At 38.0% G+C, this 18,161-nt stretch overlaps 1 protein-coding gene across 1 annotated transcript in view; it reads right to left on the bottom strand.

Moving 5' to 3' along the window:
* Positions 1-400: 400 nt before the first annotated feature.
* Positions 401-18,161, bottom strand: part of NHLRC2 (NHL repeat containing 2) — a 60,566-nt gene continuing 42,805 nt past the window's right edge. Inside the window, exons 6-11 of the mRNA XM_082673159.1 lie at positions 13,301-13,400; positions 9,913-10,144; positions 9,220-9,342; positions 8,094-8,303; positions 6,855-7,074; positions 401-2,531 (exon numbers count right to left, since the gene is read on the bottom strand). Coding sequence (XP_082529285.1) covers positions 2,275-2,531; positions 6,855-7,074; positions 8,094-8,303; positions 9,220-9,342; positions 9,913-10,144; positions 13,301-13,400 — 1,142 coding nt within the window. The 3' untranslated portion in view covers positions 401-2,274. The remainder of the gene's footprint in view (positions 2,532-6,854; positions 7,075-8,093; positions 8,304-9,219; positions 9,343-9,912; positions 10,145-13,300; positions 13,401-18,161) is intronic.

Genomic DNA, 18,161 nt, shown 5'->3' with positions numbered 1-18,161 from the left:
TCCATATAAATAATACTTTGAATGTAGAAAACAATGCAGACTAGTGGCTGGCTAAGAATAAGAATGTTCAGTAAAACTGTACTTTGAAAGTCAAGAAGAGCATAAGCTTAATACTAACAGAAAACTGTCTAGATAAAGTGAACATCTAAAATATTTTTGGATTTTAGTGTATATGAAAATACATACAGTGTGTATATTTGTGTATAATACTGAAAAAACAGTTATCAGGCATTCCTGAATTAGCAATTTAAAACGGTATATACTTCTTTCAGAGAGTGAAATTATTGTCCTTAAATAGGAAAAAATTAAGCCAACCTATCCTGTCCAACTGGAAATGAGAACTATAATAATAAAATGAGATTAAAAAATTACCATGGCCTATTCTCCATAAAAGAGCAAATTAATGTTATATATCCTTTTATTACAGAACATATTTTTTTTATGGAGAGAAAAGGTTTATGCGGTACTTATATATAATTTTAAACAGAATTCCTTTTAACTTTACATTTATAATACTTCTCTTTAAAAATATCTTTAGCAGGCTACAAATTAAATGAAAGTCATGATCTATGCATTTCCTTACTTCAGATTTAGGTAACTTGAATAAAAGACGTGAATAGTATGTTCAAAACTATAGTTCAAAAAAATATAAAGATATGGGCAGATGATCATGCTTAAAAATTACACTTCAAATTGAGCACTGGTTTTGAAGGGAGAAGGCATATTATGCTATATTGTCTATAAATATTTACTGAATAAATATGATTCTCCTGTTTTTAAAAATCTTATAAGCTGACTAAACCACAAACATGTTGAATCAGTTTTAGTAAAAACAAGCAGAGGCTTTTAAAATAGTTATAAAGAGAAATTATGATTAAAAAAAACCTTTCAATATCTTCTGGTGACTATTTCTTTTAAAAACCCCACCAAAAAAGTGTCATCAAATCACTGTATGTTTCAGCCTTAATATGTTAAAGTAATATATTAAGATATACTATACATATTAGTAGCATGGAAGTACTTCACATTGAAATTTTCACTTTGAAGCCTTGACAGTAATTTTTAAAAACATCACAATAAATGATCATAATTTAAATTCTGAATATGGGAACCAAAAAAACCCCCAAACCCAACAACATCTGCATTTAACGCTTCAACTGAAATGTAAACTTCTAAGACAACATACATACCCATTTGCATCAGATTCAGTGTCACAGTTCTTTAAGTGGTATCACAGACAGTAATGTGTCCCAAAGTCCCTTTCTCCTCGAAAGTCATAACATTTCTGTGGATTCATCCGTTATTTGGTAAGACTGTTCATTCAGAAAAAAGTTAAAGGAGTGAGCCTGTATGTCCTTAGAGACTCTAACTTTTAGAAATATAGAAATATATTTTCTGTATATTGAAACATACAGAATATTTAACATACCATTAATAATGGTATGTTAAAATAGCAAATAATTTAAAATAGACTGAATAAATATATCTCAAATGAGAAAATCGCAGAAGAGAACAAAGAACATTTTTACCACCTAGGTACTCTTTAAGCTGCTACTGTGATGAAAAGACGTTTTTGGGGGCCTAAAACAGAACTTGCACCTTGAATGGCAGGCGTCCTTATAATATGTGGACTGGATCTTAACTCTGTTTAAAGTTATTGTGCAATTTACACATTCAGATGTGCTGCTTGATAAATGTAAAAAAGTTAGTTAAAATATTTGGTATCGGGGCTTCCCTGGTGGTGCAGTAGTTGGGAGTCCGCCTGCCGATGCAGGGGACACGGGTTCGTGCCCTGGTCCAGGAAGATCCCACATACCGCGGAGCGGCTGGGCCCGTGAGCCACGGCCGCTGAGCCTGCGCGTCCAGAGCCTGTGCTCCTCAACTGGAGAGGCCACAACAGTGAGAGGCCTGCGTACCGCAAAAAAAAAAAAAAAAAAAAAAATTTGGTATCATTATTGTTATCAGTATTCACTGCAAATTATCTCATGATAATATTCTGTCCTATAATGTGGACTTAGGTCTTGTGCCAAATAGCAGCACAGATTACAGGATCATGGTTCAAATCATGGTCAATGACTTAGCTGGTACACAGTGAGAAGGAAGGAATTTGTCTATAATAAATAAATAAGGAGCCTAGCTTTATTTTAGTATCAGTTGCTAGAACTCAACAATGGGTTTCTGGGTACCCAGAGGCAGAAATAAAGTTTCTTTTCATAAATTACACAGTGATGGTGGGGATGGAGAACAGGAGGCACTGGGATGCTAGCCAGCTTGCTAAAATATATACTTGAGTTCTACTGGAGGTATGTAGTCTTGTTGTGTATCGGTTATTTGTAAAGGCTGACTGAACAAAATTCCCTTCATCATACAGGCACTGCTGTCTGCACTACAGTAATAAAGAAATACGCTGATAGAGAGAACGGCTTCGAGTGATAAACAATCCCCAGGGATCTGCAGTGAGATTGTTGGTTGACTGGAAATGCTCTCTATCTCTCCAGATGGTATCTGTCCTTGAAGAAGCCATTCATTGCCTAGAAAATAAAAAGGTAAATTATTAAGACTGCATAAGAAGTCAAGTAGGAAATTGGACAGACCTTACGAACACTAGATTCATTCAATCAACAAATATTTACTGAAAGCCTCTAAGTGCCAGGCATGGTGCTCTGTGTGGAGGATACAAAGTAAGATAGAAGAAGTTCCTCGTCTAATCATGTTGATGTCAAATTAAAATTCTTCCTTTGAACACTGTAAAATAAATTATAAAGTTATTTCTATTGAAATCCAGATGAATACTGCCAATATGGTTATAGATTTAAAATGTGATTATGGAATTTAAAATGAAAACTATTAATAAGTTCTAGAAATAAACATAGGATACTTCAGAAAATAGATCATTTTTACCAGATAAGTGTCTAGAAATATAATATGCAAACTACAAAATAATCCAGGGAATACAAATGTATGTATAACTCTGCAGTGACTTTCAAGACGATGAATTATTGAATATCCAAAGGTGGTAATAAAAAAAAGCCACTGATTTTTTTAGAAACAAGTAACACTGAATACATTATTCCAAGGGACTCAATGTAGAAAACGAATAGACTTTGTCTACCTCATTTTAACACACAAAACTCCTCTGAGACTTAAATACATAGATTATCTATGTAACAAAAGTCTAAAAAACCACTAAAAATCATTAAGTCTTCTAGTATTAAAGTTTTTAAAATGTTTTTATTCACCCAGTGCCTTCTCTCAGAAGGAACATATGCGTCATATTGAGGAAGTGCATACTTAGGCTGACACTCAGCATTAGCTAATTAAGAGCCATCACTTGGGAAATGCAGGACCTGCTTTCCTGCCATCTTAAATAGAATACATTGAACGTAATCTAACGATTTAATGACAACTCTGGGCCATCTGTACAAAAACTGGACCATCTACTGAGTAGTGATGAAATTCTATGTCTACTTTTTAGCTTTTCTCTCTTTTGACCTCAGGATGAGTCAACAGACTAGAGCACCTGCCTCTACTGGTCCTCTTCATCTCTCCTTTAGTTTATTGCTTCTAATATTCTGTTGATTGAAAAATTAAATCTGAGATACATATATCAAATAAGAGTAAGGAGAATGTGAAAGGCTGAGAATCTAAGGAGTTAAGTGCAGAGCTTTTAAACAATTCTTTTAAAATTCTCTGGCCTTTTTGCTTGCCTCTGGACTGAAGAATATGTTTTATTTTAATGTTTGATTTTGTTAGATAGCAGGCTAGTGGGGGAACTTCTTATGTTAAATAAAAACAGGAAAATAGTAAATTACACTATCTTAATGTCCAATTCTAGAGATAAAACAGTGTTTCTCTAGATAATTTTTGGACACATCACGTGTATCTAAAATAGCTAAAAATAGCTAAGAACTTTCTCTTTAGATCACTTCACTTTCCTTTAATACTATCCATGTTTTGTACTCCAATAACTTGATACTAATTAACTTGTGTATTTGACAGGGTTAAAATAAACATGTTAATTTACCAGTATCCTATTAAAAAAATACTCTGTTAATTTAATTTTTCTGTGTGCGGTTAAAGAGCAGTTATCTCCAAATGATGCAATGCTTTCAGACTAATGGACACAGGCAGGACAGTTAAACTGGCAGTTGAGGACTTGCTCTGAACATACAGAGGACTGCGGAATGAATGGCCAGGGTTTGAGTTCTCTTCTGCCCAAACATCCTCCTCTAGTACTGCACGGGTCAGCCCTCTCCTTTGTGGGGAGTAGATGGGGGTTATTTCCCCACAGGCTCAGTCAGTCACTCCAGAGCCAGCAAACTCTAACTCAGCAGTTCCTTCCGGCAGATCTCTCTGTTCTCTTGGTGTGGATACCAAGTGGGCAGTTGCAGGACAGTAGCTGCTGCTCTGAGAAGGTACCAAGGTAAGAAGGCATAAAGCCTGGATCTGGGTGATGTACAAAAGAAAAGTGTGTGAGAGGGCCTGAGACAGGAGGAGTCGGGCAGCAAATTCAAAACTGAGTGAGAACCTGTGAAAGAGCACGGGAGGCTAGGACACAGCAAGATCACTAGGGACGGGAACTTACTACTGTTCACTTTCAAATTGTTGCCTACTCTCTTAGAGATGTTGGAAAGCACTGCTAGAAGACAAGCAGTACACTGATTACTTATAAGTTCATGAAATAAGTTCACACTGTGATTCAAACACACACCCAAATCTTTACATAATTTACAGTAACTGAATACTTTCAAGAATAGACTCAAACAGGAAATGTTCTGAGATTAAGAGATCACAAATTAGTGACTGAGGACAAAGGCTCTGCCTGGACTCTAATCATAGTAATTCATCTGTATTTAATTACACATCCTCCTCCAACAATGTTTTTTCTTCTACTTGAATGGCATACTTTTAAGCAATGGCTTTGGCATTCTTGTAGCAAGAAAGTTAATGGGGCTCAAATTCTACCTTTGGAATCCCTAGAGGAGAAAACACAGCTTCAGGCTTAATAACTGGTAAGTCAAGTCCTAATGATACTACTGAAATAAAATGAACAGCAACTGAAAGCTCTAAAGCGTTTGACAGACGCTATCTGGAAAAGTGAAAGATAATAATAAAACCACCAAAGAACTGAATTAGAGTTTGTGTCAAGTTAATTCAGTTAAAAGCAAGAATATATTAAAAAAAATCAAACTCCAGGGAAAAATCAATTTAATTCTTTAGAAGAGAATCTGAGATTTAGTGGTATAGTGGTAATCATAATTAATACTGGATCAGGACCCCAGAGACCTGCTGATTAAACTGCTTAGCCAATACCTACACTTCTGCTCCCTTGTGCCTCACCTTGGCTGGAGACAAACAGCCTCCACGTGGACTAGCCTAACTTTCAATTCATGACAGCCAGCCTCAAACACAGCCTCCCGGCCGTTCAGCAATCACACTGTATTTCCCTCATGCAGTCACCCTCCCACCTTCCTGACCCTCTTCTTTTTTCAAACCGCCAAAACCTCCCCCACCACCTCTCACTCCCACTCTCAGCTGATAGCTGTGCTTCCCAATAATTAAGAAAACAGAAGCATGCAGAAGAGTGCTTCCACAAGCATCCACTTCAGTTACCCATCTAGATCTCTGGGTCGCACACCGGGCCCTCCCTCCTTACCGTGGAAATGAGGTCCACATTCCTGGCAAAGGCCAGCCTGCCACCTCTCCTATCCTCCTATCCTTTAGGGTACCCCGCAACACAGACCATCAGTCCTTTCCTCTACTGATCTTTGCCATCAGTATAACAAACACACTGCTCGCTCAACTCCGTTTTCCCCTGAGGGCAAGTGCGCTCTTTTCCCTTATCTTTTTAGCTCAGGTCCTCTAAGAGCTATCTATATTTACTTTCTCCAGTTCCTCTCCTTCAATTCTTTTTTAACCTGCTCTAATCAGGCACCTCCTCCATCACTCTGAAACGGCCCTGGTCGAGGACATCAATTAACTATAACACTGAATCAACGATCAATTCTTAGTCCTTATTTCACCTGATCTATCAATCGCGCTCAACACAGCTGATCCTTACGCTCCTTAAAACACCTGCTCCAGGAAACTACCCTCTCTCTTGGTTTTGCTTCTACTTGCTTATTCACTCTTCAGTCTTCCATGTGGGTCCCTACCTCCCTCCTTGATCTCTTTATGCTGCAGTGCTCTAGAACAGGGTCACCGAAGTATAGTCTGTGGACCGGTGCTGGTTCACAAACCATGGTGAGTTAAGTACAGAAACCGAGAGTGGGGTTTGGAAACTTTTGTAACATCCCAATGCATAACTGGTGGCTTTGAATTTTATGTCTTTAAAAAACTAACTTCGTTTTTAGGACTAATAACCCTAGAGCTAGTTTGAGATGGAGTAGCACAATGGAAAAGACACTACACTAAGAACCAGCAGAGCTGGGTTCAAATTCCATCTTTTGACCTAATTCAATATATGCCCTTCAGCAAATCACTTTATCTCTTTGAGCCCGTAGTCTCACTTATAAAATAAGAGTTTTAAAACAGATGGTGTCCTTTGGTGCCTCTCAGCCCTAATATTCAAGGGCCTAACATTCTAAGACCACACGAGTCTGTCTCATGTAATGAATTTGCTTAATAGCAAATGGCGGCAATTATGATTAACTTCAGGTGAGTTACACTTATTTAATAAAAGAATCTCAAAGGCTAAAGAAAACTGCTAAAGTGGAGTTCAATCTGGATCTTTCTGTTTTACAAGACCTTCCTCAAATCCTGCCCAACTGTAAACATATCACAAATGAGAAAAATTACTAGATCAAATCTCAAGAATTTATGAAATATTTGCATTTGCAAGATTATTGTCATACCTTCCGCTGATAGAAACCAGCAACTGGGTGCTCCTTCAGTTAGCTTTGTTCCTGATGGGAGGTCTAATCTTAGCTTGAACTGAAGAGTTTGCCCTGGAGATGCAGCCACCGGGGAAAGTCTAATGTCTGGAGCAGATTTAGGTAGTCTGGGTAAGGTCTTCTGTTTTTCTGCTGGGAATGGGCCGTCCACCATAGCACTTTCAGATCTGAAGACTGGGAGCTAGAAAACAAGAAAATCTGTTTTTTAAAGCACAAGTACTTTATAGTATTATAGACTGACAGAGCTTATTTTCAGACTTCAGTACAAACATGAGATTCTGTGTCAAGGAAACTTAATTGCCATTCTCGTCTGAATCAGAAGTTGTTTACTTAAATTTCCTCATGATTATTTTGTAGGTTCAGAAAAATATTTCATCCTGGCCAAAAAACTGCCAACATTTATGAATGAAACTGAATTAACTGTCCAATATGTTTATAGATAGCAGGAAATTAAAATAAAACTTTATCAATTTAAATGTAGTGGATATAATATACACCCTCTTATAATTTTCATTGCCAACTATAAGATGTCATTCATCTTATATCAGAGATCTATGTCAAGAGAAATGACACTTATGATGGGAATCTGTGTTTTTATTTTAAAACACATCTTGGAAATTCCTAGAATTTTAGGAAAAAAACTTGCATTTTTCCAGGCAAGTGTGATATATAAAGGGCTAACTTGTATTAGAGACCATGTCCATATCTTTAAAATTAGAACTTACTTAAGTTTCTTCCAATCTTATTTTTAAGTCTTGAGAAATGTGGCTCCTAGAGCTTCCTTTAAAGATTATTTGGTAATGGATTCACCATAGGAAACAAAGATTACCCACTAGTCAGAGGATCATTAAAAAAAAAAAAACACCCAAGATTAAACAACCCAACCCACATAGTTTGTATGTGTAGTGTGTCAGTATGTCCATACATTTAAAAAGAGATGAGTCCTTTTTTTTTTTTCCCTTTTCTGAAAGTTCATCAAATTCTCTCCAACTTCTAGAATCTTTCTCAAACACTCTTGGCACAAATGGAATTTTTATTTTAAAAATAACAGGATATCCTTGGAATAGGCACCCACTCACTACTCTACCCACATGTTTCACTTTCACCACTAGAGATGGCCTAACCAAAAGTGCCTCTGTTGTTGCTGAGGATCTTAGAATCTTTCTTAAAATGATGCCCTTTAACTTAAAGATTACTTACCACAGAAACTGTTTTTGTTTCTAAATCCATCACTTTAATTTGATGGTTATTGGTGTCTGCCACATATAATAACTGACCATTCTCTCCAATACACAAGCCTCCTGGTTCATTAAAAGTTGAGTCGGTGAAATTGGAACCGATAACATTACTTGCATCTCCAGTTCCCGCTAATGTTGTACAGTTTTTTGTTTTTGGATCCACAACTTTAATCTAAGAAGATAGAACAAAAATTTATATATCTGAAGCTCAACTGCACATTTCTCGTATGGAAAAGTATCATATTAAGCAAGCCAGAGAATTCCTGATTGACATTAGTATTCTTAATAAATCTCAGAAAAAGAACAGACATTTCCATATTTTCTTAAAAAGCCAAACATTCAAATTACAGTCTAAGGGGAGATATTTCATTCTGAGGGCTAAACACTATAAAATCCCCAGTTACGTCCTGTCTTCTAGAAGCAATCTTTGATAAAATTATTTATGGAATTAAAAAAAAAATTTTAATGTTCTTCTCTCCCCTCACAATGGGACAGAGTGGAACTGACTTTCTTCTCATGAATATCTAACATTGGCTGAGGATTTGGCTACTTACGTTAAACTTAATGACTCCTCGCTGTGTTTCAATAACATTAAATTCAGTCTCTCATCACAAAAATATTAACATTTGGGTTCCACTGATTTTATAAAAAGGAAAAATGCACAGTAAGAATGCAGTAGAGACAAAAAAAATGGAAATGCTGATGAAAATGGAATTACTTGCTAACAGGCGTGGCAACTGTGCAAAGGCTCAAAAATGTTCATTCGTTAGTTGACATGTTAATTTCCCTGCTACCCGCCTTGTCCTCATTTACTCAACATGTTACTAAGCAGCTTTAATGGCTTGCAATTCACAAGTTTTGGCTAGTCATTGGGAATTTGTTCAGTCCTTTCCCCCCAGCTCAGAGTACCATCACATCCTCTCTGCAAGAAAGGACCAAGAAAAGAACAGAAAGGCTTATGTACAGTTGTCCAAAACTGTCACTCCTCGCTATATTTTAGCGGCAATTGTAGGAGGCTCACAGATCTTTCAGCATTTTAAATACCGCAAGTGAAAAGCAGGGTATTATATAATTCTTTCAAGACTCACCTTGTGATTGTAAGAGTCTGCCACGTAAACTAAATTCCTTTTCTTGTCCCAAGTTACTCCAAGTGGGTGTTGAAGCTTTGCATTGATTCCTACTCCATCAACATCACCAAAAGCAAATAAATTCTTTTTTTTTTTTTAAAAAAAAGAAAGAAACAGCATGTATTAAAATTTTTTTACAGTGCTTTGTTAGGGTATAAAGTGAAAATTAAGACAGCTGTATATGCTACTTAAAGGGGAAAAAGTCTGATTTCATATAAATAGGGCTGGGCATTTGACTGAAATTAGAAAAAAATGATAGAATTCTGAACTTGAATTAATTTGTGGTGTTTAGGAATTTTATTCACAAAAATCACACATCTGATCAGGAACAGGTCAAGTCTACTGATCTGGTGCTCTTTCCACCCTACTGCCAGATATCTAATCTACGTTTTCCCCTTGCTTGGTAATCAATATTTTATCCTTCCTTTTCTCCTGAAACTTTGACATTTATATGTAATCAAGTCGAGTCATTTTATTTTCTTAGGCGGTTTTGTTACTTGTAGTTCTTCATACTCACATTTCCTTTGGTTTGACTTCCATTTTAACATGGACAAGCCAAGAACTTTCTCCTTCCTAAATTTTATTAACTCTTCACAATTCAGAAAATCACAAGCTTGTCAAGCAGGCACACCACATGAGAGTGCTTCTCATTACCATAGGATCTCTCTCTCCTCCCACGAGGTGCTTTACTGCTCCATCTTTCAGCGAGACGGTTCTCACTGTACTGCTCTCACTATCTGCTACGAACAGGCAGCTCCAGGGATCCTCTGAGGCCAGAGAAAGACCTGAAGGTTGGGCAAAACCGGCTTTGTGAGGATATGAGTTATTTCGATTCTCTTCATTTCCACTTCCAGCAAACCGAAGGCAGGTTCCTTTTTTTAACTCACTAAAAAAGACAAATTCATAGGTGAAGTCAACATTGTTATACTGTGTCCAATTTCATTAAACAAATGAATGTAAATCAATGGTGACAGCATTATATACAAAAAAAAAAATCCAGTGATCTTGGCCTAAATTGTGCAAATCACCTTTCACTGTCGTTTCTAATCATTAACTTATTTATCCACTGTGTAGAGACCTTTCTACCTTTTTAAATTTTTGACATACACAAAAATGAAACTATTCTCAATGGCAAGACAGGAAATCACTGACAAAGTTAGAAATATAAGAATAAAGATCATATCATTGATGGGATAGTTTTTTTTTTTTCCTCCAAGTGATGAGAGGTAGGTACAGCTAGATCCCACCTTTACTTCCTGACCTCTTCTTAGCTTCATGCAACATTAGGTTCTGAAAGGGAATTAAAAAGATCTAGGTAACCTTTTCTAGCTCTTGATAGCTTAAAGCTTAAATTTTCATTAAAAATGTTTTATTTTCTTGTATATAAGTAGAGACTAGAAAAAAGAATTAAAAGAATAATTTGTGAAAGACAGCCAGGTACTCATTTTAAGATAATAATATAAGATGATTACACTGCTTTAACTAATCGATTGTACAAATCCATTTCTTATATACAGTAGGGAAATTTCTATTTAAAGGACTATCGTAATGATTCCTTTTGTAATGCAGAGAAAGTTTTATACCTTGGCTTCTAAGTGTATGTCAGAGGAACTGTAAGGAAGACATGGTAATGTCCTGGGTTGAGGGAAGGGAAGAAGCTGACTTCAGATGCAAAATAACGAGACTATATGTATATCATTTCCTAATAGGGCACAACATGCAAAAGTCTAAAATGACCATCATATCATTTACTAGTTGATATGATCCCAATGCTAACTTTGGTAGGGAGCCAGGAGTGGAGGCAAAGGGATACAAAATGTATAAATACAGCCATTTATTCAAGGAACTCGTAAAAATAACCTACTCAGAGGAATACATGTAATGACCAATATGCCAAACAAATAAAGGAGTTACAACAATTTTAAAAAGGAGTTCCCTTAATTAAAGGTAGAAAGAGTGGGGAGAAACGGTAACTTCTAAAAGCTCAGGAGTTATTACCACTTGAAGATCAGTAACAAATAAAGATAAAGGGTCCTTAAAATTATAATACAGGTCAATGTGATCCAAATGGACACTTCACTATTGCAAACAAGTGACAACTCTACTTATGTGGAAATTTAGTCCACTGTTGACCATCTAGGTCCAAAACAGCCATCGCTTACAACAGCATATTCTGGTCACCTCTGCTACTACTTTCTTCCTCATCTTATATGTTATCGGTCCTGTCGCTGTTTGGGCTACTATCGTCTCTGGCCTGGATAACAGCAATCGTCTCCTCACTTGTAGCTCTGTCTCCAGTACCGTCACACTCCAAATGCTGCCAGTGTCCTTTCAAAAACACAAATCTTATGTCGCTTCCCCGCTTAAAACTTCCTATAAAGGTATAAGCAGAATAACTTTCAAATCTCTAAAGAAGACTCACAAGGCACTTCATGATCTGGCTGCTACTGACATCACTAGGGTCATTTCTTGCCTAGAAAACCTCTACTCTTCTGAACTCCTTTCTACTCTCTATCAGGTTTTAGTTTAGTACCATCTTCCAGGAAGCCTTCCTTGATACCTCAGATCTTATTTACATCAGGTGTTCCTCTTATTTATGTAAGGGACAACTTCCATTTAAAGGGCTACTGCAGTGATTCCTTTCGCACACAGCGCCTGTACTTCCCAACTATTTTTTGTTTGTTTTTGCTGATCTGATTCTTCCTCTGAGAACAGTAACCACATTTTTTCATTTTATTCTTAATATAGTAAACATATCATTTCATCCCTACGGCCAAGCACAGTGCCTAGTTTGCTTAATAAATATTTGTTAGATGAATGATTAAATGTTGCAAAACATCGTACAAAGCAACACACACATATACACTCTTTAGAATATCTGATATTTTGGATTATCTATATAACTGCCCCTTTCTACTGATAAAGGTAACTGAGGTGACTGACACTTACTTTCTAGGGTGGTTTGACAGTCTTTATGGTCTATGACTTTCATTCATTTATTTCTTCTGCAGACCCTTACTGAGCTCCTATCATGTGTCAGATACTGTGCTAGATACAGGGGACACAAAAGTGAATGCGAAAGGGTCCTTTCCTTTAAGAGGCAGTCTACTAGGAGAACAGTTATGTAAACAAGTGCAACCAAAAACAGAAGGTGAGAGAGAGAGGGGTGAGAGGGAGGGAGAGGGGAAGAAGGGAGAGATGGGAGGGGAGGGCGGGGAGGGGAGGGCGGGGAAGGGAGGGAAAGAGAACCCTAACCCCAGTGTCAGGGAGAATAGGACAGGCTCTATAGAAAAAATACAAGAAAATTTGTAGAGACACTACTTTTCCAGCTTTATACCCCTAACAGTGGCAGCAATGCTACCAACATTTACTGTACATGCCAGGCACCAGGCTGAGCTCTTCACACACATTAATTCTCAAAACAAGCCTATGAGGTAGATATAAATAAGGAAACTGAGGCTTAGAAAGTTAAAGTGACTCTCCCAAGCTCATGTAGATAAGTGGCAAAGCCAGGACTCAATCTCAGGCCTGACTACAAAACCTGAGCTATTAACTACTCTGCTATGCAGTCTTCAAATACCTGAATTAATGATCAGGGATATTAGAAATACGCATTAAAATAAAAGATGCTCCCAGGTCTCCTTGTGGATGCTCGGGGGGACCGCTCTTCCCAAGCTCCCCAAGGTTGGGTGTGGTCACGAGCCTTACTTGGGCTGACGAAATATGAGTAGAAGTGATGTGTGTCACTTCTGAGGAGTTTTCAGAGCCAGTGAGCAACTCACCAGCTCTGTCTCTCTCTGCCAGGACAGCTGGCAGAGCTCCAGACGGTGGCTGCTGCATCAGCCTGGGGGGCAGAGTAGTGCTCCCCCAGCAAACAGACCTCGTCCGAAGCCACCAGGGACCTGGGCTGCTGGTTATGGTAGCACAGCCCAGCACATCCTGACCAGCACAGTGAGAGCTACGAGGATGAAGACTTCGGGAAAAGGAGTTCTGTGAACGCCACGTTTACCCAAAGAGAGATGTTACCGAAGTTACCACTTACTTTTTCTTTGGTAATCTGCCACAGTCCAACAGGAATGCCCATATCTGATGAGTCCCTGCCATGGCTATCCACAGAATGTCATCTCTTTGGACCTCTGAACCTTTATGAAAATAAACAGTAATTACTATAGATATATCTGGTTAATACAAACATTCCCAATCTTTCAGAAATTTAAATTAAGGGAAGACAGTAGTATGTTTATAAATCATCCGATAGAAGAAAGTAAAAATATTTGCAATGTTCTAAGTCATTTTGGAAATTTTTCCATTTTCCTCATGAAAAGTTTACTTCTTTAGACTTATAAATTTACATTCACAGAAATCCAAAGTATTCTTAATAGCAAAATGTCCCTCTGCATCTCTGGGCACAATGTTTTTAAACATCTGATTTCTTATTTTATGTGACAGAAGAAATGGGTTGACACACACTCTCCAAAGAAACTCTGGCACTCAAGTACCTAAATTACATGCTTTAGGAATATAGGAATAGTTCTTTGAACAATTTCTCATGAAAGGACTGTATCTTTTAATAGTTTAAGAAATGTATATTTCTACCCCAGTATTAGCTCTTAAGACTTAGACTCACATCACTGCTGCTCTTTAAAAATCTACTGTTTAATTGTGAACCTTTTTCAAAAAGATATGGTTGACATGTAATAAAGCTAAGAGTACACTATATTACAATATAGCTGTTTTCTAAAATTAATAAATAATGTTTTTTTAGACTGATATTACAACTTATTACAATGTGACAAGGCTCTGTTTCTCAAATTAATTCTATTTTTAAAATATTTAATTAAGCTGTATTCTGAAGCTACTTTTACATGTAGTTGAGACATTTTCACTAAAATAATTTGGTCAGACATATGCTAAAATAAATATATCGGAAAGGCTATTTTATTTGTACTTTCTTTAACTTCAAGTAGTTGTGTCCAGAAGGAATTTTTCTTCCTTAACTTGAATTACTTTCAAGTGTCTTTTAATTTAACAAAATTAAATTTTGTTTAATTAAAATTTTGTTTAATTTAACAAAAATAATGTTGATGGTCAATAAACTGTGGTTGCTATGTGCCAAGCACTTTACAGAGATTATCACTTGAATCTTCTCAAAAGGCCCTTCTTACAGGCCTTTTACAAAAGAAACTGAGGCTTAGACAGGTTAGCTAACTTACCAGAATCACAGAGCTAGTAAATGAAGGAACTGGAATCTGAACCCAGGAAGTCCAACAAGAAAATCTATTTAACATGCTGCCTCTTTCGCTGTGTTAATTGCTATCATGAAATCTAAAGGAAAGTAGTTTACTTCCATTTAATTTTTCAGTCAAATATTTTTAATAAACATAAATTAAAAGTGACAGTGCATCCATGTATTCTGGGGACTCAGTCTCTGCTTAATCACTTTAGAACTAGATCAAAAACTTTTCATTATTATATTCTTTTATTTTGCCCCTGCCATGTGAAGACAAAGGTTGAAGGTGACCGTCTATAAGCCAGAAGAGAGCTCTCACCAGAAACCAATCATGCTGGCACCTTGACCTTGGACTTCTAGCCTCCAGAACTGTGAGAAAATAAAATTCTGTTGTTTAAGCCACCCAGTCTGTGGCATTTTGTTATGGCAGCCCGAACTAAGACATTCCCCCTGAGAACAGAAATGAGACAAGGAGATCTGCTATCAACACTTATTTAGTATCATATGAAGGTCCTAATTCATACAAGAAAAAGAAGCAAAAAGCATAAAGATTGGAAATAAAACTATAATCATTAGAAGATGACATGGGTTTAAAGCCTCTCTACTTTGCCAAAGAAGAGCTGTGTTGGTATATACAGGAGTGAAAGACCAAATCAGGTCTCCATCATCTACTTCTCCAAACAGGCCAGGCTAGTTCAACTAGGGTCTACCTATGAGGCCAAAGCTTCATCGTAATATTAGTGTGAGCATCTGTTTGGTCTTAGTCTCTGTGTACTTATTCCCTTTAGAAGCTGGAGGTATGAGAAATAGTGTAGAAGCAGAGGCTGTGTCAGGTCGGGACTCAGGAGTTTATGATTCTACATACCAGTTGATGAGGATGATAATGACGACGGGGGGCATGGTGGTGAAAAGGAAAACCATTCGGAACATTTCCTGTTTAAGGCACTGAGCTAATAATAAGCACTTTGTATGGATTATTTCCTTTAACAACATTAGCAAGTCTAGTTATTATCATCTCCATTTTATAAAGAAATTGAAAGTCAAAGGGGTTAAATAATTTGTTGGTATTCACACAGCTAAACCTGGAATAACAATCCATTAGTGAGTCCAATTCCAGATTATTAGTGTTCTGATCAGAATGAAGGAACTACAGGAGTGAGCCTGTGCTCTTCTGGCCAACACTCTGCTTGGCCCGTTCTCTTTTCCCTCCCTTCCACTCCTGCTCCATGGACTTAGCTTTGGATTCAATTACCCAAGTGCATTTTAATGTGTGATCAGAAATTGAGATGTGATCAAAGGTGACCAAGGCTTTATACTCCAGTATTTGTGGCTAGGTCACTCCTTCTGCCCTTCTCTTCTTGTAGCCTCTGGAAGAGCCTGTGGCCAAATAATCTCTTTCGAGTATTTTTTCCAGTCCCTCGCCTTTCCATTTTTGGTTTGGTTCAGCTTATCAACATCTTGAGATTTTTATAATGAGAATCTTATAGCAAACAACAATAACAACGGACACTTATATAGTACTTTCTATGTGCCAGGCACTGTTCTGGGTGCTTCCCATATATTAATTCTCACAATTCTCACAATAGACATTTGAGGTAGATACTATTAGTATCTCCCACTGAGATGAGGAAACTGAAGCATCAAGAGGCTGAGTAACTTGTCCAAAGTCACACAACTACTAAGATGTGAAACTAGTTAGAACCCAAGTGGTCTGGCCCCAGAGTCCAGGCTCATCACTTCCTTACTAAACTGCCACTCAAGAAGTTTTTACCCTGCCTAACCATTTCAGTGAGGGCTGAAGAGTTTGTTCTTGTAAATAAAATGGGAGTTAAAAAAAATGGGGGGGGGGGGTGTAGCCTGGCATTTATAATGTCTATCAAACTAATAATCATGTTTACACTGTTCATCCTGGATTTTTAAATCTAAAGTATATAGTTGTGGGACTTCTCTGGTGGTGCAGTGGTTAAGAATCCTCCTGCCAATGCAGGGGACATGGGTTCAATCCCTAGTCCTGGAAGATCCCACATGCCATGGAACAGCTAAGCCTGTGCACCACAACTACTGAGCCTGCACTCTAGAGCCCGCGTGCCACAACTACGGAAGCCTGTGCACCTACAGCCTGTGCTCTGCAACAAGAGAAGCCACCACAATGAGAAGCCCGCACACCACAACAAAGAATAGCCCTTGCTTGCCGCAACTAGAGAAAGCCTGTGCACAGCAATGAAGACCCAACACAACCAAAAATAAATAAGTAAAATAAAATAAAAAATAAAATTTCCATCCTGTTGGGAAGAAGTCTCTTGACTTTCCCCTCAGCTTTAAAAAAAAAAGGGGGGCTTCCCTGGTGACGCAGTGGTTGAGAATCTGCCTGCTGATGCAGGGGACACGGGTTTGTGCCCCGGTCTAGGAAGATCCCACATTCTGTGGAGCGGCTGGGCCTGTGAGCCATGGCCGCTGAGCCTGCGCCTCCGGAGCCTGTGCTCCGCTCCGCAACGGGAGAGGCCACAACAGTGAGAGACCCGCATACCGCAAAAAAAAAAAAAAAAAAAAAAAAGAGTAGGGGTTCCCTGGTGGTGCAGTGGTTGAGAATCTGCCTGCCAATGCAGGGGACACGGGTTCAAGCCCTGGTCTGGGAAGATCCCACATGCTGTGGAGCAACTGGGCCCATGAGCCACAACTACTAAGCCTGCGCGTCTGGAGCCTGTGCTCCACAACAAGAGAGGCTGCGACAGTGAGAGGCCCGCGCAACGTGATGAAGAGTGGCCCCTGCTCGCCGCAACTAGAGAAAGCCCTCGCACAGAAACGAAGACCCAACACAGCAAAAAATAAAAATGAATAAATTTATTAAAAAAAAAAAGTATATAGTTGTATCACCAAGTATGGGTATTAGTTCCTTCTAACAAGAATGTGGCAATCATGAACATTTCAACCTTAAATTAAGAGTACACTTGGGACTTCCCTGGTGGCGCAGTGGTTAAGAATCCGCCTGCCAATGCAGGGGACACGGGTTCGATCCCAGGTTCAGGAAGATCCCACATGCTGTGGAGCAACTAAGCCCGTGAGCCACAACTACTGAAGCCCATGTGCCTAGAGCCCGTTCTCTGTAACAAGAGAAGCCACCACAATGAGAAGACCCTGTACCACAACAATGAGTAACCCCCACTCGACACAACTAGAGAAAGCCTGCGTGCAGCAACGAGGACCCAAAAATAAATAAATTAAATAAATTTATATATATATATATAAAAAAAAGAGTGTCCTTAGAATCACTGACTTACAGCAGTCACAAATTAATATTAAAAAAAGGACAATGCCAATAGCTAAAAAGGTTTTGGGAGTTAAGTATTTTTAAAGGCAAAATGCCTCATAATTATCAATTATCAAGAAGGATTAGTGAAATAGTTTCAGAAAACAGGAACAAAATCAGCAAATGAAATATGAATATAAAAATTACCTGCAGTCCAGCTTTTACAAATTCTGTGTTATTTTAAGCAACTATGATCAAAATAGATCCCACTGACTAGAACCCTCTTAATGGCATCTGTGAAATCATCCATTAGTGTAAATGGTTTTTTCTGTGCAGCTTCTAAATCTTCCCCTGTAAAGCAAAGCCTTAATCCACTAGGAAAAAGCAACAAAGTCTGTCACTGCCAGGGCACAGGAAAAGACTAAT

Source organism: Grampus griseus (genome assembly GCF_964374135.1).
Source record: "Grampus griseus genome assembly, chromosome: 16".
In the NCBI taxonomy this organism is placed as follows: domain Eukaryota; kingdom Metazoa; phylum Chordata; class Mammalia; order Artiodactyla; family Delphinidae; genus Grampus; species Grampus griseus.
This window is presented reverse-complemented; position numbering and strand designations above follow the sequence as displayed.